At 40.1% G+C, this 21,011-nt stretch overlaps 1 protein-coding gene across 1 annotated transcript; it reads left to right on the forward strand.

The window, feature by feature from the left end:
- Positions 1–506: 506 nt before the first annotated feature.
- LOC105445026 (cubilin-like) lies at positions 507–16,194 on the forward strand. The gene is made up of 15 exons (XM_030981435.1): positions 507–519; positions 1,859–2,224; positions 4,419–4,596; positions 5,095–5,285; positions 6,218–6,568; positions 7,718–7,924; positions 8,934–9,086; positions 10,900–11,244; positions 11,757–11,917; positions 12,246–12,359; positions 12,829–12,973; positions 13,724–14,022; positions 14,857–14,995; positions 15,609–15,781; positions 16,186–16,194. Exons 1-15 carry the CDS (start codon positions 507–509, stop codon positions 16,192–16,194), a joined length of 2,844 nt encoding a protein of 947 aa, XP_030837295.1.
- The last annotated feature ends 4,817 nt before the right edge of the window (positions 16,195–21,011 follow it).

The following is a 21,011-nucleotide window of genomic DNA, read 5'->3' on the forward strand; positions in this document are numbered from 1 at the left end:
CTTGTTTATAAATTGTGTTCACTTTGTGGAAAGAATATCGGCCAGCGAGATATTAACTTCGAAAAACGCCTTTTAAAACATGGTAGACCAATAGCATTTTCCTGAAATATATCTAAATTTAACGACAAGACTTTCATATACGAATAAAAGAAATTGTTCGGGAAGGCCAATGATATAATGATAGGGTATGTATTTTCGCTTCCAATACTCTTCATATCATGAAATAAAAATAAAAAACTCTTTTGTTTATAAATTTGTTCACTTTGTGGAAAGAATATCGACCAGCTTGAAAAGAATACGTTTTAAACTGTGTACAGTCTAATTTTCGTCGTTGGTGTTCTTTTTTATATAAAGATACAAATTCCCACGTTACTTACGCTTGTGCTTTGGAAAAAATAACGCATATTTCTTGAACCAAATTCATTGTATAACCAGCATTGTATAACTCAAAAAGAAAGGATTGATTAAAAACTTATAATTTTTGTTTACAAGGGTCAGATTTAAACATGACTGGAAAGCGTACGAATCTCAGTTAATTTATGCTATTCAGTCAAAACATTAATTTGTTCATGAAATTGGTTAATATTTATAATATTCCGTTTTTAAATAGCGCCCAATACACTGATACAACGGTGTTTCTAAGCGCTTTACAGGTATATTATTACCTCGGTCATCGAATTCAGGCTTATCCGCACACAATGTATGCACATTCTTCACTCCCTGGGGAGCATTCCAGCCAGTCGCCATTTTACAACTGCACACTTGCTGATCCAACCACATGAACTTTCACATTTTTCCTGGTACCCATTTTACACCTGGGTGGAGAGTGGCAAACGTAGATTAACGTCTTGTCAAAGTCATTAGTGCTGCGGCGGGACTCGAAGCCCGTACATTGTGATCTGCAGTCGGGTGACTTATCCACTAGACCACAACACCTCTATGATGAGCGATTATAATCACATGTGTGAATGATTACGTTCATTTTGGTTTCATGTTCAGTTGCAGTGTGCAAAATAAAATACTCGTGAATAGACATACAGATTACACATTATAAGCATTTCCATTTTATATCAATCACCTTTTTCCCTTTCCCTGTCACCCAGCTTGTCTTATCTTTATCTTTCTACAGTTCTATCACGTCATTGCCTCTTTCCACTATCTTGCTCAAACTTTCTTTATTTTGACACACCTAATTTTTAAAGCTGTAGTATTTTCCTGTGTATTAAATGTAGCTAGTAGTATATTTTATGAAAAATGTAAATATTTGTTTGTGTTTCATGCAGGGCCCATTGGAAGACTTGTACCATTTATTTTTTGTTTTAAATTATATGTTCATTTTGTATATAATATATATATATATATATATGAAGGAATGTTTCAGCTCCTTGATATATATAAATTACTGTTATATATTGTTACTGAACAGGCTACTCAGATTAAAGATTTGAAATTGTAAAAAAACTAATTAATACATGAATAAAATTGCCAGGTAAGGAGACAGCCGTTTCTGAAGGACAATTGATGTCCTCCGTTTACTGCTCATGTTCAGCATCAATGACACGCGTGAACTTTTACCAACGTTACACGGCACAGATTTGGCCGATTTATATCAATTTGTTTTCCAAAAAGATTTTTTTTTAAAAGACTATACGTATAAAGAATAAAGTAAACCATATTTTTGGCATCTACAAAAACAACCGTTATCACCGATAAGGGTCACATCTAGTCAACGCATTTCTTAATAGGACAGGGCCTAATGCGGATATTTTACATATTTAATGTATATTAAACTTTCGAATCCTAGATAATAATATTCATACTGCCTACTTCGATTTCTCCTTATCTTTGTTATAATAAGTGACTCTGGACAACTCCCCTGACGATATCCATCACATCAGATTGTCCATCAACCAATCGGTTGCTGTTGCTTCACCCGGCAACCCAAACAACTATCCCAACAACCTTCGCATCGCGTGGTTCTTTGAGGTTGCCCATGGCAACAGCGCCATTTTGAATTTCACTGCTTTTGATCTCGAAGCTGGGTACGACTATTTGAAGGTCGGTTTCGGGAATGATTCGGGATTGGAGGAGACTCGGCTGATAACACTGAGTGGTAACACCGTACCGACAGAGATTAACACCAGACACCGGACTATCTGGATGGAGTTTAGTTCAGATTCTGCAATCGGCGGTGAAGGATTTTTGCTTGAAGTCCGCGGGGAAGGTGAGTAACAAAAGAGATCGAAAGCACGGATTTCCAAAAGCAAGGTCTCAAGGGCTTTGAAGAAACCATCATGGCCTTCCATGCCCTTTTGTATTACTTCTAAAAAGAACTCTATTTTCGTGTTCTCACATTTCATTTAGACTCACCAGGCTATCAATATAGCTGTAGGTTGATTTATTGAAAGTCTTGGCCAGCGTGTTGCAAGTGAGCCACTTATTGAAAAAAATGCAGTTATTAAATTCGATATTACCCTCAATATCTCCCCACCGCGGTTTGAATCGGAGAAAGATAAGGGAACGATTACCATTCAATCCTTTCAGGCCCTCGCAAGGGAATTTAAACGAAAAACCACACACACAAAAAGCTCCATACAACCACACACGCACACGCACTCACACATATGTACCGACACACCCAGTCATAATATTGAACCCCAAAAAGACATCCACCTTTTAGGCGGTCTTTGCGATTACTCTCATAGTCTTTACAAAATCTTTTATTAATTTATTGTATAGTGTCCTGAGCATCTTTTGATACCAAAGGTGGCATTTAAGGCGCCCCTACTTCAAAACCTCTAAAACAAAACTTCTTATGGTTAGGTTGTAGCGCAGGTGTAGAATACTTAAGTCATTAGGCCTAACCATAAGAAATTGGTCGCTAAATTTACATGGAACTAATAGGGAAATATTGCATTAATCCATTTTCTACTCGACTACGGGTCGTAATTACATATTTACCTCGATTTTTAATAGACGTGCAAATTTTATCTCGTATTTGCCGACCTTAAACTAGGTCGTCTCCATGTCACCAAGCAAATAGTCTCCCTTTTCTTCCCTCAGCTTGAAAAGTCGATTCTATAATGTTATTTCCTATATATTACCCATTACAACGTCGTAATGCATGTAGCACAACTCACAATGTTTGATAGCCCTAAATAGAGCTCGGATCAGAACAAACATATAAAGTAAAATGATACTTCCAGAGACAGTTTATGTTCACCGTGTAACGTAATGGACACAGAAGCTAAAACCGGGATGCTAATATCAAAACTACTTTGGAAGCGCATATAGACGATATACCATACTTTGATTTGCGCTAAACAAGAACGGCATATTGTTATAATTATTAGAATGATCAGATCTACAGAATGACACGCTGATAAGTATCAATGTACATTGAAATTGATCTGCAACTTTCATAGGATATTTACTCTTCTTTTCTGATTCGCGTATCATAATGACTTTCAATCTATACATATTGCTAAATATGTACGAGTACACTTTATTCCATTACCTAGTAAAATATGTGAAACAGAAACAACAGGTAGAAAATCGAGGTTATTTAAGATTTAAATTTAAACACACGTCAATGGCGTAAGTAGAGAGGCATGAGAGGCACATGCCCACCAGAATCAATCAAAGGTAAATAGAAAGAGAGAGAAAGAAGAAAAAAGAAAGAGGGTAGAGAGGGAGGGAGAGAGGGAGAGAGTGAGAAAGAGCGAGGGGTGGAAAGGAAAGTTGAAATAAGATGTTAGAACCCCTCACTCTCTCTCTCTCTCTCTCTCTCTCTCTCGCTATTCGGTAGCCATAACAATACGCCCATTCTGTTTCCTAACCCAAAAGGCTGGACCCACGCTACTCCAATGTAGGGAGCAATTTGTTCTCTGTCACTAATATGATATAAAAATATGGTTATTTTTGTTCGAATCTGACACTTTTGTTTTAAAAGGATTTTATTCAATATTATTAATATGATTTTTTTAAACACAGGGAAGCCTCATTAGCATAAGTGTTGTTGTTCTTTAGGGCCCTTCAATCACTACACCCCAGCAATCGGCAGATACTCATTTACACTTTGATGGAGAGTGGCAATTGTTTTGTTGAATGTCTTGCCAAAGGACGTCAGTGCCGGACTGGGATACGAACCTTCAATCTTCTGATTGAAAACCAATTGAAGGAAGCGCTAAACCAAGACACCTCCACAAATTCAATCGGAAATGCTTGAGATTTCAGTTCGCTTTCCTCTACACGAATTCAAATATATTTGAATTACTTACAAGCTTACTTACAAGCATTTATGCTTTCTTAGCTGTGACGTAAGATAACCACCACCATTCATTCATTATCAAGATATTTATGATTGGAAATGGAATATATATATGTTCATATTATATTCCATTCTCATCCGGAAACAGAGGACACCATCGATATTTCTCCGCTAGATTTCCAGTCAAAGGATGACCAGACCTTCCTGATATCCTCGCAGAATCATCCACAGAACTACTCTCACAACTCCTTGGTTTCTTACATCATAGAGGCACCCGAGGGGTCCTACATTTACGTCAAAGTGTCGTTTTTTGACACAGAAAACGGGTAAGGTATCATGGCTAGAGTGATTTAGGCGCTTGTATTTAAAAACAAAGGTCTTTAAAAGACGAGATTCCAGCTTGGATTTAAAGAAATTTATGATTCTCAAATTAAATGGTAAATTATTCTGAAGATAACGTGATGTATGTACGGATTGAATGTTTAACAGTTTTTTTTCGTGCATACAACAATGTTAAAAGTATTTGTAATTTGCCTTAAATTTGCAATGTTTTTCATGGATGAAATATATATTTTTCTCACGGGACTTGTTCACTTGTCGAATTTACATGTGCACTCATACATTTTACAAGTAAGTGCCTTTTAATATTGTATGGGTATTTGGGAGGAGAATGTTGTAATTTACCCATCATTTCAAGTAAGAAATCAGATATAAATTGCTAGATAGTGCCAAATTTCAATACAATACCATCTCATAAAATATATATTTTTTAGATAGTGACCCCTTTTTTTTTACAGTGAACATTACTGTCAATTTTCTTGCAGGAAAGATATTCTGTTCATCGGGGAAGGGACAGAGGTTGGAAAAAAAGATACACTTCGTGACGCTTTCACCGGAGACTTGAACAGAAAATATTCAACCGTGGAATCTAATACTCGTTGGCTCTGGGTCATGTTCGTGAGCGATTACAAGAACGCCGGTGCTGGCTACCAGATGTCGATCACATACGTAACACGTAAATATATCTTTCCTTGATCCGAGACAATCTTGATACCTCAGTCACACTGCCAAACCTACTCCTAACCGATTTTTAACCGACTGACTTGTTTGCCATCGGGGGTAATGTAATTGTTTGATCGGTATGTTTTTGGTCTGGTGTCGATCTCGTTGGTGTGACTAAGGTATTATCATGTTTAAACCAAACTTACCAAAGTCAAAGTCAGAACGACGAGACCGACTCCAGACCGAGGACAGACCAAACAGAAGCGATACATGTGTGACTCCAGACCGACAGGAGACTGAACAGGGCCTCGTTTCATAAAACTTGTTATCAATATCACTGTTATATTTAAAGCTACTGAAATCGTGGCACTCGATTAGCTGGGAGCAAATATGTCATAGGTAACTAGCACTTGTTATCAATAACAGGTTATATGAAACAGGGACCTGAAGTCGGCTGTAGTCGGCTCGGTGGTGTGGCTGAAAACACTTACTATTTACTGAATAAAAAGGAAATTTAGAAGATCCCCTACACCCCACTCTTTTCATTATGATATAACCAAAGAGATACCCTCCTTGACATAACAATAGGCCATTTTCGTAAGGTAACCAAACTTATGCACATGCCTTTGTCAATTAGCGCCTCTATACAAATTATTTCACCCCCCTGTTACGAATAAATATATCTAAATAGTCAGAATTCGAAATGCATACATTAGTTGTTGCTGGGCAGGACTAACTTTATGGCTTGTCCTACCTAGCAACACGTAATATATGAAACTTGCATTCTGATCATTGAAATACAATTATTCGTATTAAGTGAATGAAATCATTCTTATCGAGCCGCTTCAGAAAGGCATATGCGTAAATTTAATTACATTACGAAAATAATTTTTTGATCCGATGCCACATTTCAGAGCACTTCAACTAATATATTTTACTCAACAGCCAATATTCGCCTTTCCCTTGACGAAACCATCACCATCCTCTCGACCACCAACCTGGAGTACTCATCTCGTCAGTTCAGCGTTGCAAGATGGCGAATTGAAGCCCCTGATGACACCATCATGAATATACGATTCCTGGAGTTCGATCTCGCCCCCAGCCTCGAGTTCTTCGTGGTACTTGATGGCCTTCGTCCTCACAATCGTGAGCGGTATCGCTTCGAGTATGACGGGAACCAACTACCTCCCGACATCGTTTCACTCAGTAACCGAATGAATATTGTCTTCGCGACCTACTCGGACACGTTAAATGGTACTTTCGTTATAGATGTAACGGCGAGAGCGGCTCAACATGGTAAGTAGTGTCAGTCAAATTAAAAGTACGCTAAACATTTGTAGATATGATCGCAAAGACTTACGCCTCAGGCGATTTCAGTAGTCTTGTGTGTCACTTTGAATGTGCGAACATTAAGCATAATCCGAACATAGGCTGTTGAAATTACCCTGAAAAAGTAGATTTCTTAAAGTCTTTGCAATAGAATGCAATTCACATGTTGATATTCTCAATTTATTTATTTGTTTATTTATTCATTTATTTATTCATTTATTTATTTAGACTTGATTCTTCGTATACATGCAATTGATCGTACGATTTTCTTAACTACTTCATCAACATGACATGCTCAATTAAGATTGTGTTCAAGAGTTACACCACGGTGTTTAAGTTTAGTGACAGTTTCTAGTAATTGACCATTCATAAATATCATAAAGTAAAGTATTTCTTTTCCGACGGGACGAAAACAACATTATTTTTGTTTTGTCTGAGTTGACATTCATGTCATTATCTAAAAACCGTATACTGAGCTTATTTATATCTGATGGTAAAATTGACTGCACTTACTTGACATCGAAACCTGAATAATAAAAATGTATCGTCCGCATATAAAGTGAAAGTTTTGTATGTGGATTAGAATTTTGATTCGAGATATGATTCATAAACAAACATAAAAAAGAAGTGGTCCTAGTATGGATCCTTGTGGGACTCCTGTTCGAACGGTGAGAGTGTTACTTGTTTTTCCTTTATAAAATACACTTTGCTTTTGCCTGTTACGTAAGATTCAAACCATTTCAGCTCAACTTCATCCATTCCAAAGTACGACATTTTAAGGAAGCAAAGCAAGTCAATGACATAGACACTATGGACCTACGCCGATGTTCTAGTGGTCCTACGTAGCAATGCTGCCTGGACTAATCTTTCCTTTTTTTATTTTTTTTAAATAATGATACAAAGTGCAATACGATACACATTTTTTTTTTTTATCGTAGAACACAGAGCTAAGTGTGTACGTGCACTCCCTTTGTTGCGTACAGTTGCCATTCATGAACATGTAAAAAAAAACAAAAAAAACAAACAAACAATATCGCGGCGGCGTCTTTTTTATGCGGCGGTTGACCGCAGCACATTTGAACAAGCTCTTACTGGAATATTAATATAATGTTACAGGTGATTTGTCCCCGACCCGCGTCCCTGCCGGAGGAACGGTTTCTCTAACATCACCCAACTACCCTGGTCCGTACCAGAACTACTTTCAGCGAATCTGGGTGGTGGCTGCTCCGAAAGGATACATCATTCGCTTCAGGTTTCTAGACATTCGACTGCCGAATGATAACGATTTTGTTAAACTCGGTGATGGATTCTACTACTTAACAGGTAAACAAGCGATATATTGGTATCTAGTGAATAGACTGCTTTACTAGCATATTCAAATTCATGGATGTTTCTTTCCCGGGGACCTATAGTGACGAGTTATTCCTTTGACATGTTGCTATTAAATGAATGAACAAACTACAATACATGGAATCCAGTCTGCATTCATAACTTGTTCCTTTGTCAGGCAAGCACCGGGCTACTTTTCATGGGCTACCTTTCATGTTTTCAAGAACAACTTTAGTTTAAAAAGAAAGCATAACATTTGAATATGTCTGTAAACCGTTCTAATTATTCCCAGTAGCGAACCCCAAAGCCCCCGACTCCCACAACCCACCTCAAATTTGTCTACCAGAATGGCACCAGCAACGTAAACATTCCTTTCCATAATCGGTGGCATCTCACGAAATGAATGATTAGGGGGCGAAATTCGTCCTAGATCGCAGTGAAGATGTCTTGCATTATGTTCGAATTCTTGCAAGGTGTCGGCCCTATTTTTGTGTGCATTAAAATAATTGCCTAGTATATGGGCCTAATTGGCGTAGGTGATGACGCAATCGAAAGTACACTTCGTGTGCACGGGCCTATAGGCCTACCTGTTGCACTCGAAGCGTCATTTCGATTGCGTCATTGACTACAATAATGAAGAGTAAGAAGACAAATACCGCAGTGCACGTATCATTAAATGTCCTCTTTAGGTGGGCTTTACTTTTAATCTGATATAGATCTAAGCATGCATATTCAAAACGACAAGACCGACCCCAGTCCAAAAACAGAACGACCAAATAATAACATTCCTCCTATGTCAAAACCTAAGTCGGTCTGGAGTCGGTCTGGAGTCGGTCTGTAGTCGGTTTGGCGGTGTGATGGCATGATGGTATGAGGTATGATGCCCCTCTTACATGGTGCGTCAATGACCGCGCATGTCGCTGACGCAAGTCCTACGTCAGCAAAAGACGCCTCGCGCGCAAGGGGCTTTAGTCTAACTATGATGATGAATATCTTTACACAGAGGGAACAGAGATTCTCATTGTAAGTGGACAATCCGATATGACACACGAAGATGTTTACTACTACACTGAGACAAACGCCATTTGGCTCCACTTCAAGTCCGACCCAACAGACGGTAACGGTGGATTCAAACTAGAAATCTCCGCCATAACACGTAAGTTGGCAATGCGCCAGAAACAATGCTTGTATGTTCCATCGCCAAATTGTATAACACTTATCATTAAAACCAGATCGAATACTATTACATAAGACCTCATATTGAATGCTGTATTGTTAAAGGAGCTACACAAAGAAAATTCACTAACAACTCATAATTAGAACAAATTACATATGGATGGAAAATTTTCTCCTGAAAAACACGAACAATTTGCTAAGAAATCATATAAATATCATGGAAAGGCGTAAAAATGCAATTTTTCAAGACGCTCCTTAGACCCCCGAACGCCCTGAACGTAAGTCAAACACACAAGCGTAGCGAGCTCTAAATAGTGACGTCACACACTGGACGAACAGCTCAGTGCCGTGTATCAGTATGCAGCTAGCCAGCCGTGTCCCGTATGTGACGTCACAAATATTGACGCTCTACAAAGGATCGCTGAAGGCAGAAAATCTGGATCTCAAAACTAACATTTTTGAGAGTTGATTACTGCGGGCCCCAAACATATTTTGAAGAGAAGAGTTGTTGTATTTGATCGGCAAGGCTTCCCCTTCGCAATGATATGAGTTTTGCATCAATTCAAAACACTTTTGATTTTTGTGTGGGTACTGTTGATATTACGTTGAAATAAAAATTAAAAAAATTTATGAGGGATCACTTTTTTTACATTTCGTTGAAATAGCGTACCCGTTTAAAACTAAAAAAAGATTTAAAATCCCGTTTAACATACAATATATTATCATTCATGTTTATTCTATGATTATTCCAGACGCCTTGACAAGCAATATAATCTTAATTTGAATCAGTTAGCTCTGAAAAAGCACATATTAACACATTTTCCCAAATTGGGTAAAACATTGACTTGACTACTAATTTGTAATATTCAAATTGTATAATGGGGGCAAGAACGAGTGAAACATATCGACAGGAAGATCATCATCCAATGAATCAATAATAAATCTTCTTATCCATGATATCTTGGTTGATAAAGTGTATTCTTGAAAATTTCAGTCACTTAACTCCACCTCGATGAGTAATTGGTTCATTTGTTTCCTTCTTGTTTTATCAATTTGTTTTAATGAGTAAGGTCGTAAAAACATCGCGTTTATGAGGAGTTTATGTTTGTCATATTATTCCATTTATTAAATGTATTTCCTGAATTTTTCTATGTATTTCGTGCTAAATAATAAGTTATATCTATACAGGTCCTACTTCCAAAGTATCATTTTGTTCTGAAGTAATTACCGCTAAATGAAACATTCATCAATAAAACACATCATAATACACACAACATAAAAAGAAACAAAACATGAGATCCGGCTCCACACAGAGAATCAGAGGTGGCTGTTTACCAGAATAAACAATTATCGGGTCAATATACATGTATGTTGGATTAAGTTGACAGTTGTTTAGTTACTATCTAAAAAAAAAACATAATTTCGATTAATTGAAGCAGATACAATTATTTATAGCTATTTATGTCACGGAACCATATATTGTGTTCATGAAAAATCAGGCCCGATGGCTCATTGGTAGACCAGTGGTCTCAAAATCGAGAGATCCAGGGTTAGAGACCAAGTCAATGAGCTATAGTCTCCTTTTTACGGCGATACTCTTTATTACTAGGTCCCTCGGAGATGACTTAAAGCAGTCGATCTCACGCTTACTCACTTAAAATCATACACGTGCTTTCCTATCTGCAGGTAAAAGAAACACCCATCAAACAAAGCGTCTATATAGTAATCAGATGATCGAATGAAAGTGATGATGAAATCTGCATTTAATAATACTTTCAATTCGCCTTACTCAGTGCCAATCGTTCTCGATGTCAACGATGTCCATACGCTGGAATCACCAACCTACCCGATGCCTTACGAAAACAACGTCTTCATTGAATGGAACGTCGAAGTGCCACCTGGTTTCGGTGTCCTCCTCCGATTCATCAGTTTCGGTTTGACGGATCCAGAAGATGTCCTGTCAGTTGGAAAGGGCAGTGATTCAAACGACTCAAGTAGTGTCGCGGGCAGATTCACAGGCCTTCTTACTCCATCAGATTTCGTGGTTTGGTCAGACAGAGTCTGGATAAGGTTCACTTCTGATTCATCAGGACTAGGAGACGGATTTGTAATCGAACTAAGACCCATCGAGGGAGAAGGTTTGTTCATCTTGCTCAGAGCTGTTTTGTAACTATTGACAACAAAGGGCCTTAATTATCTTGATAAGGAGAAAATATCATCACACAGAATTACAATAATGTCTAAACATCGTTAAAACTATTTCAACTTTAATGCACAAGTTGCCTCTTTTTAAGGAAGCAAATAACATAAGAACTTGAAGCTTGCAAAGTTCAGTTTCTGAGCGAAATCCACGTTTTTTGTTGTTTTGGTATTTGCATATTGGTCACTAATATTTTAAGGAAGATGGCAGCCATCTCCAAAAGGATGAATTACATTTTTAAACTTTGAGGCTATTCAAGAATATTTTCCACTCTTCAAGAGGGAAATTGAAACAGAAAAGACAAATAGGAAAACCAAGAAACGAGAGATCTAGAAGTAATTGAGAACAGAAAAAAGTCAGAAAGTGTTGCATTCAACCTCCGGACAAGGGAATAGGACAACAATGGATCATCATGACTTTCATTTTTGTGTCTGGTTACCATTTTCACAGGTCATTGCCTCATCCCTCTTGGAATGGAGAGTGGTTGGATACCCGATAACAGTCTCTCTGCGACCAGTCAAAGAGATAAGACCCATAGCTCAAGTCAAGCTAGGCTTCATGGAACATCGTCATGGATACCTGACCCGGATGTAGATGACTCTACCATTCAGGTATTCCCTACATGAACCCTGTTTTAACTCTTTATATATGCCACACCTAATACCCCATCTACCACTGTGCAACATTGTATATATTATGGGATATATATACCACGGGCTTCAAGATGTTTTAGCTGTTTCCAGGAGGAGATTAATCTATACTGTTGTTAAACGGGTTGTAATGGAGCTAATCAAAACTAGAAAGGGATAATTTTGCAAATTTTCTGCAAAATTGCGCTTGTGGCAAACGAGTGAACGTTCAGAGAGGCGAAGAAAGTAACCGATCTGTTAATATTATTATCATCATATTATATCATCATCCTCATCGTCTTTTGCTTAGGTAAATTTTGACCAAGGTCACTACATCACTGGAATCCTCATCCAGGGCGGATTAGAAAGTGTAGGCACCTGGCTTGAATCGGTTCTCGTCACTTTTGAGGATGAGAGTGCAGAGGTAAGGTGCCAAACTATTTAAATCAAGAGACAGAGAGAGAGAGAGAGAGAGAGAAAGAGACAGAGAGAGAAAGAGAGAGAGAGACAGAGAGAGAGAAAGAGACAGAGAGAAAGATATAAAGAGGGGACAAGGGAGATGGGGAAGACAAGGAGTGTTGAAGTTGATAAAATGTCCTTCCAATGTCTCCATGCACATCCATAAGTTATCTATCATGTAACATATTTACCTGCCAAATGTATTGACCTAGCTACGTCACTTCCGAACCCAATTCCGTTACGCAGGAGGCGTCGTTATTATTGCCTGAGAAAGTAATTTGCCTATAAAATACGCCAGTAGCTCAAATCGATGTTTCTACTGCTCATTTTTAGATTTTCAAAGGGATTCGACCACTATTAGGTTCACCACTGTAGAACCGTTTTGATGAAAAGGACGAATTTTGTTTTCTTCTTTTTCTTCCTTATTATTACAGATAGTTCATGGAACGTGGAACCCAGAGTCAGTGTCTCTCATTCTCTTTGTACGCCCTCGATTGACTAGTCATATCCGTATAACACCGAGGAGCAAAAATCCTAATCTTCTGGCTCTACGTTTCGAGATCCTTGGATGTCAAAGTGGTGGGCGAAATGTTTATCCCTTCGTTGATTTCGACATTTATTTGTTTTCCGTCATTATCATACTTCTCCACCGACAGTTATCGTATCCCAATTGGAAATGTGACCGTAACCCATAAGCTGAGGCTACAAGGCATATAATATAGTATAATTTCTGACCCTTCTATCGTGCTAATGTTTGTGCGATTAGGCACACCATGAACTCAAAGAAAGTTGTTAGGCACCAGTCAGTGGCCCGGCCCCCCCACTCAGTGTTATTTAGGGTACGCATATGCGTGTTCCAACCGACCCCCCTTTTCAGCAAAAGTCCGGTGTGTAAAGTCAATACGGCTCGACCTTTTTCTTTTGTATACGAGCCTTTTTCAGCATCCCCCCCTTTTCAGCAAAAGTCCGGTGTGTAAAGTCAATACGGCTCGACCTTTTTCTTTTGTTACGAAAAGGACATTTTGGCAACACGCATGCGGTCATTTTGAAACCTGAGTGGGGGGGCCGGGGTCAGTGGCCAGTACATAATCACACTTACATGTTTTAGGTGTCGGACACAAAGAAAGGCACGTTTCGGAAACCTAGTTTTACTCATAATATCATTCTGAATCAAGTTTACTTATCTGTATTGATGCTTTCCTTTCTAAATAGTACAGTCTTACAGTAAACGTCAAAACCTACGCAGGATTATTTTATAGATATTATGTAGGTTGATCTATGTCCCAACTATTGATACTGTAATATGTCTTCTTCTCAATCGATGTATAGGTTGTCATTTTGATCTCGGGCTGGCTTCAGGCATTCTGGAATTAACAAATATTGAGATGCACAGAGCTCTAAACGAATCAGAGTCGAACTTTGAAAATCTGAGGCTTTGGCCTTACGAGCACAGACCCCTGACAGGTTGGGGAGGGCGCTCTTCAAGCTATGATGGTGATTGGGTAGAAGTTTTCATAGGGAGCCGCGCCATAGTTCGAGAGGTCATCATTCAGCAGTGTGATGATGGACGGATTCTTTCGTTCAACCTGACGGCTATGTCAGATGATGTCTCACATATATTTCAGTTTGTGAGTGCTTGATTCTTTAGATTTTGTCCAATAGGAAATCAATGCCGGGGAAAGAAATTAAAAGGTAGTGGAGGTTTCCTGTAGAAGTAGTTTTGTAGTTTTTGTTTTCCAATGAGGCTACTCTAGACTTGCTGTAAGCTTAACTTACATTCATGTCTATTCTAAAATGAATTTTTGGATTGGGGGCTGAATTGAGTCCAAAAAAAAAAAAAGGAACAATGAAGTAGAAGACGAAGAAAAAGTAGAAGAAGAAGAAGAAGAAGAAGATGAAGAAGAAGTAGAAGGAAGAGTTTTTGAAAATTCAGAGTTACCTCTTGGAAGTCTAAAATTGAGTTTAGGGTAGGCACCCAGCCCCCAATGGTTTTCTTATGTTAGCCGGATTCAGAGTACTTAAATATAATTTTAATTACCGTAAATCTCCGTGTATAAGACGCACCTCTATTTTGGGGGGCCAAGAAAGGAAGAAGAAAAAAAAAGAAAAAAAATATACCTGTGTATAAGACGCACCCCGACTTTCAATTTTTTTCGGCGGCAAAACAAAGGTTCGTCTTATACACGGAGATTTACGGTATGTATTATCTCGTATCAGGTTACGTGTGGGTGTAATGTGTGTGTATGTGTGGATGTGATTGTTAAGACAATTGTGGGTGAGAATATGTATGATGGTAGTGGTGGTTGGGTGCTTTCCTTTTCTTTTGTATCTCCGTATGGTATTTGGTTTCCGCCTCCTTCCGCCTCTTCCCAGCCTCATTTTGTTCGGTGTGTTTTTTGGAAGATGTAATGAATAGTCCTTTTAGATGTACCAATTTGTCTCAATCTACACTACATGTATAGGATATTTCTGATTGCGAGACGGCGATGTGTAAAGTAACCCTCCCAGAAGGAATCATAGCTACACGATACAGGGTACTTCCAATCGACTGGAACAACAGATTGTGTTTCCGACTGGAGCTCATAGGATGTTATATTATTGGTAAGATTCTAAATTTTTTAGATACAAAATAGACTTCAAGTTGATACCCTTCCTCTTTGCACGTAATGACGCACATCGTCTCTTGCCTCTAATATCTCGACCCCAACCTTAATCCAGTCAGACACGAAGAATCATTTCGATTGTGTCAGGTACTGACGCAGTTTTATAAATGTAATGCTTCCTGGGAGAAATTTCAATTGTTTAAACATATTTCAATTACAGATCGATCAATCGATCTTATTAACTGGGTGTAAGCCACACATATTTTTAAACAATTGACGCAGTTTTGTTTGTTTGTTTGTTTTACCTGACTGCTAAGAAAGCATGTGTATGCTTGTAAGAAAGCAACCGGGGGACCGAAGGCTTTAAGTCCTTTCCGAAGGACTTGGTAATAAGTATTTAAGCCTTACCAAAGGGCACTAGCGCATTAACTTGGTTTCGAACCCGGGACCTCCCGGTTACGAGACCACAGCTCTACCAATGAGCCATCGCGTCTCCATGTTCTATGTCAGTTCCACGTCAGTTTTACGTCAGTTCTACGTCAGTTCTACGTCAGAAAAATGATACTTCGTGTGGAAATAGCGTTACCCTCTTCGATGTTCTCGTTTCGCAGACTGTGCGTCTCGATACTGCGAGGAGAATTGCTCATCAGCGTATCTTTCCCCTGACGTAGCGACGGAAATATCCACGGACCAATCAAGAGCATTCCCCCCTCGTGCTATGTGCCATCAGGAAATCAGATTGCCAGTAGGCCACTATGTGGTGTTCATTTTCCATGGATTCCAGGTATGTCAAGATTTTCATCTTTTAAAGCGATGTTTGGTGATATCAAATGTCATAAACATTACTTTAAATATGATTTTTAAGTAAAGGGAGATGAATATCAATTTTTCCATATTCAAAGGAAATAACAAATATATTGTATTGTCTTTATTCTGACTATGTAAAATGAGATGAAGTTACATTTCAACCGTCTTCATTAACGAAAACAACACGTAATTCGTAGAAAGCATTTTTCTCCGTGTATTTGGTTAGTTTTGGGGCAAGTCCAAGCTATTTTGTCCCATACGTAACGAGCCACATCAGAGATTTAGTTAATTCGGCAATAGCCTTATCTAGAGGTTGAATCGGACCAAATACACCGTTACCCACAAAGTTGGAATAATTTTTTCTTGTCTCTTTTCATAGAGTGGCTGTGACCATATGCTTTATTAATCAATCAAGTTCAGAGAACATTAAAACTGTTTCTATCAAGAATAAATCAAAGTGTCACCACTCGACCGTACTTGGTAAATTGAAGAATCTTTGGATTCTTCCTTCTGAAAAGTTCTAGAATGCAATATACTACTCACGACACGAAAAATTACAGAAAATTGCGACGAAACATGTTATTTTCTCCCTCCAAGCCTGAGGTTGACAGGAGCGGGAAGTCGGATGGTATTCTCTCGATCAGTGACTTGGTCGGTGAGACGGACGTGTCCTTTGACCTCAGTCACGTCCCATCTGTCTTTGTCTCATCGTCTTCAAATCTATCCGTGACCTTATTGTCAGGATTGCTCACCGGAATCTCAAGCGCCGTAGTTGCTTATGGTTCTGTAGGTATGTTGGCACTGTCGGACGTTTCCTAAGGCTTTTAGTTATATATATAAACCTTCGCATTTTAGAGAACCAAGAGATTTGGATATGAACATCAAAAGCAAAAATATGAAATGATCAAACTAGGAATGTTAATCTCGTGATGTTTTGGTACCGTCAGAATATTCATTTTGGGGTAAAGACAAAGTTTAGATTAAGATAAAGAGCTATTATTGCGGACAGCTTTAGCCGTTTTGTGACACAAATTATTATGGAAAGATGTATAGATATGTTGGCTAAGGAGTTGTACGGTAACATCTTGGTAAAAGCTATACACTGGGAGAACATCCTACTTGATTACCCGAATATTTGTTGACATACATTCTATTGTGAACATTACTGTAATTTACCTTTCCAGCTATATAAATTTGTATTCTTGTAGTGATTGTATGTAATGACTTGAATTTTCTTACAGAAAAACCCGGGTGTAGCGAAAGATCTGGATCTGAGGAATATTTCTCCTGCAAGCAAAGCTCCGGTTTGTGATGTCTCCGGGCTACTTCGATTCATATCCTCCCGATCTGGACCTCTCCTGGCATATCGCCACCAAACCGTGGACTCAAATCAGTCTGCACTTCGTCGAACTCGATGTCAAGTCCTTGGAAGAAGGATGCGATGAGGACTACGTGATCATCATGGATATGTCATCTCAAAGTTCGCTTGGGCGATTCTGCGATCAGAAGAAACCCTCTGGATTAGTTGTGTCGTCATTGAACCGAATGGAGATCAGGTTCCATTCCGACGGCATAGGAAGTGGTGACGGTTTCTTAGCAGATTACTCGTCATCTATTCTTATTCCTGATGTGATCAACAGTACAAGCAGTAAGTTCTTCGGGGCGCGGGGGGGGGGGGGGGGTGTAGAGATTTTCCAGAGACCTACCTCAAACATGTATCAACAAAACTGATTCATTAATTAGTATTTCTATATGATCTATATCAAGAATGTTATGATTATTGGTAACATGACACAGAAAAGGCTATAAGAAGAGACTCACAATACATTTGCTAATGCACCCGATACCAATACAGTAACAGTAATGTATCGAAGGAGATTACCCAAAGTTGCTCAGTAATATCAGAGCAGATTATGTAATCTGAAACCCAGGTGACAAGGTTGCTATGGTAATGTACTGGAACTATTGTCACCTAGGTTAGATTTATAGAACAGTAGTGAACTGTAGGATTGAGTAATTTTTGCGCCCTGATAGTACACTGGTCTGATGAGTTTTCTTTACTCCAGACTTTACCTATTTTTAATCGCATGGGCAATGAAAATATAAATGATATAAAATAAAACGCGTGCATGCTCCTCTGTGTAGGATGTTCATGTTGTTTAATGTTCACTTATTAATTTAGATTTTGTTGGCACTGACATAACTTTTTTTAAATATTTTTAGGGGGGTAGGGGCAATGCTTCATGCATGCATAAACAACGAGTTAAGCATGATCATAGCTTTAAAAGAACCTAGCGGTAAAGAGTACCAATTAATCACCAAAACAAAGGTTGTAGTGAAGTTAGGAGTTTCATTTGATTATAGGCCGATTGTATAACATTTTAAAAGAGCTATAGATTGATATTATCCCTATTTATAGACCCTCGATTAACAGAAAATCGTCTTGTGAGTAGACTATTACCTCTTACTTTAATGTTATCCAGATTACAGTTGCCACAGTAACGCACTGTTCCTCTTTATCACCTGAGTATTATAGTGTCTCTCCTTCTTTCCTCGTCCCCTTCTATTGTCTCAATCCCTCATCCCCATTCTCCTTTGATTTTCCCCTGCCCCCCCCCGCCCCCCATGCACCCCCATGCCATTTCCCTCTCTTCGCCGTAAACCCAATCATCTTCCCCCCATCCTCTCTAAACTCGTTCTTCCGCCGGTTTGCTTGCTCATCTCTCCCCTCCCCTTCTCCCCTTGCCTTACCGCTTCCCCTCTCTAGCTCTCTGTTTACCACTCTCTCCTTCTTTCTTTTCTCCCCTTTCATTCTCTCCTTCCTCATTCACCTCCAACTTTCCTCTTCTACCTTCTTTTTCACCGCCTTTAATTCGCTCTTATACATTAATCCCAGTTTATCCAATCCTTTCCCCTAGTTCATTCACTCCCTTTTCCCAAACCTTCATCAACTCATTCTCCGGTCGGCCTGCTTATTCCGCCACCCCCCCTCCTCAATCTTCCTTCCCTCCATCCCGCACGCGCTCTTTCTCCCTCTCTCTTTCCCTTCACTATCCTGCGCTAGCTCTTCTTATTTCCCCTCATTTCCTAAACGCTCCACGGAGTATACGCCCTTATTCCCTTACCCGGCCGGCCGCCCTCTTAAATCCAAAAGAATGCCCCCTTTCGCCTTCTTCCCACCTACGCTCCCTTTTTTCCGCGTCTCATTAATGTTGGTCCCTCTCTCGATCCCCCTTTCTCCCTGCTTCCCCTCTCCAGGCGCGGATCCAGGATTTCTTAGGGGTGGGGGCCCATTTTTTTTAATTTTTGCTCCCGGAAATTTGAAAATCGCGCCAGCCGAAAATGCGCTCAGTGGGGGGGGGGGGGGGGGGGGGGGGGGGGGGGGGTGAGCAAATTTTTTTTTGAGGGGGCCCTTTAAAATTTGCATCCCCCCCTCCCCCTTGAGCGCCAGGGGGGTGGGGGGGCGGGAATCTCCCCAAAAGGTAAAATATTTTTGAAGGGGGGGGGGACGGCCCCCCCCAGATCCGCCACTGCCCCTCTCTTACATCGCTCTCTCAGCTCCACGTTCCTCTCTGTTTCCTCTACTTTTTGTTCCCCTTTAACCTCCCCTTAGTGGGGTAGTGAGCACATTTTTTTGGGGGGGGCCCTCTAAATTTTGACCCCCCCCCCTTGAGCGCCAGGGGGGGGGGGGGCGGGGGGGTGCGGCATCTCCCCAAAAAGGTAAAATTAACGTGTTTTTACATTTTTATTTTCGAAGGGGGGGGGGAATGGCCCCCCCCCCACCCGGATCCGCCACTGCCCCTCTCTTACCTCGCTCTCTCAGCTCCACCGTTCCTCTCTGTTTCCTCTACTTTTTGTTCCCCCTTTAACCTCCCCTTAGTGGGGTAGTGAGCACATTTTTTTTTTTTGGGGGGGGCCTCTAAATTTTGACCCCCCCCCCCCTTGAGCGCCAGGGGGGGGGGGGGGCTGGGGGTGCGGCATCTCCCCAAAAAGGTAAAATTAACGTGTTTTTACATTTTTATTTTCGAAGGGGGCGGGAGGGAATGCCCCCCCCCCCCCCACCCAGATCCACCACTGCCCCTCTCTTACCTCGCTCTCTCAGCTCCACCGTTCCTCTCTGTTTCCTCTACTTTCCCCCTTTGTCCTCCCCTTAATGGGTAGATACACTTTTTTTTGGGGGGGGGCCCTCTAAATCCCCCCCCCCCCCTTGAGCGCCAGGGGGGGGGGGTGGGACATCTCCCCAAAAAGGTTAAATTGACGTGTTTTTACACGTTTTATTTTTGAAGGGACGGCCCCCCCCCCCTCCCCGGATCCGCCACTGCCCCTCTCTAACCTCGCTCTCTCAGCTCCACCATTCCTCTCTGTTTCCTCTACTTTCTGTTCTCCCTTTAACCCCCCCCCCCCCCCCCATTAATTCCTCTTTTCCCCCCTGCTTTCACAGAGTCTCCTCATTGTATATTATATCAACTCCCATTTCTTGGCCTTCCTCCTCTTTCAGCCTAACATCATATATCGGGCATAATATATCATTATTATTGTCCCACTCATTTCTAGCCCTTCCTCCATTTTCTTCCCCATTTCATCCTCTTTTTTCTCACTCAATCCATCTCCTCCCTTCTTCCCTATTCTACTCTATATACCTCTCTCTTCTACCTCCTGCTCCCGCCCTCCTTTACCCCTCCAATTCTGTTTTCCACACTCAGTCTCCTTCTCACCTCATCCCCTTCTATTCTCTCGATCCTCCTTCCCCACCCTCTCTAAACTCATTCTATCGCCTCATTTGCCGTCTTGCTCATCGTGTTGATATAGGTGATATATTACTATATTATCCTTGTCTCCTTATGTAGAAAACAAAACCTGTTACAATACAAAATATGGGGCACTTATCCCTCTTCACCAACCCCTCCCCGAATCAAAGAATATGTACAACTCATGGTTGGGAGGAACAAAAATTTAAATTTCCTCATAAAAGGAATCAATGTTACTGATCATGCTGAGCTTATAATGCAGTCGCTTGTCTTCACACATTCTTTATATATGAAACAGCCCCGGCAACTGAGTGGCCGGTGGCCGCCTATCACACTGCCCAAATCGCGTTCCAGAGAAGAACAAAGTCCACACAAAGAAATAAAATTCTCGACAAATGTTGAAGTGGATAGTAACTTTATTACAATTTATTACATTTAATCATGAAAAGTCACATCTAT

This window comes from Strongylocentrotus purpuratus, unplaced genomic scaffold, assembly GCF_000002235.5.
Source record: "Strongylocentrotus purpuratus isolate Spur 01 unplaced genomic scaffold, Spur_5.0 spur5_scaffold_12, whole genome shotgun sequence".
NCBI classification, from domain to species: domain Eukaryota; kingdom Metazoa; phylum Echinodermata; class Echinoidea; order Camarodonta; family Strongylocentrotidae; genus Strongylocentrotus; species Strongylocentrotus purpuratus.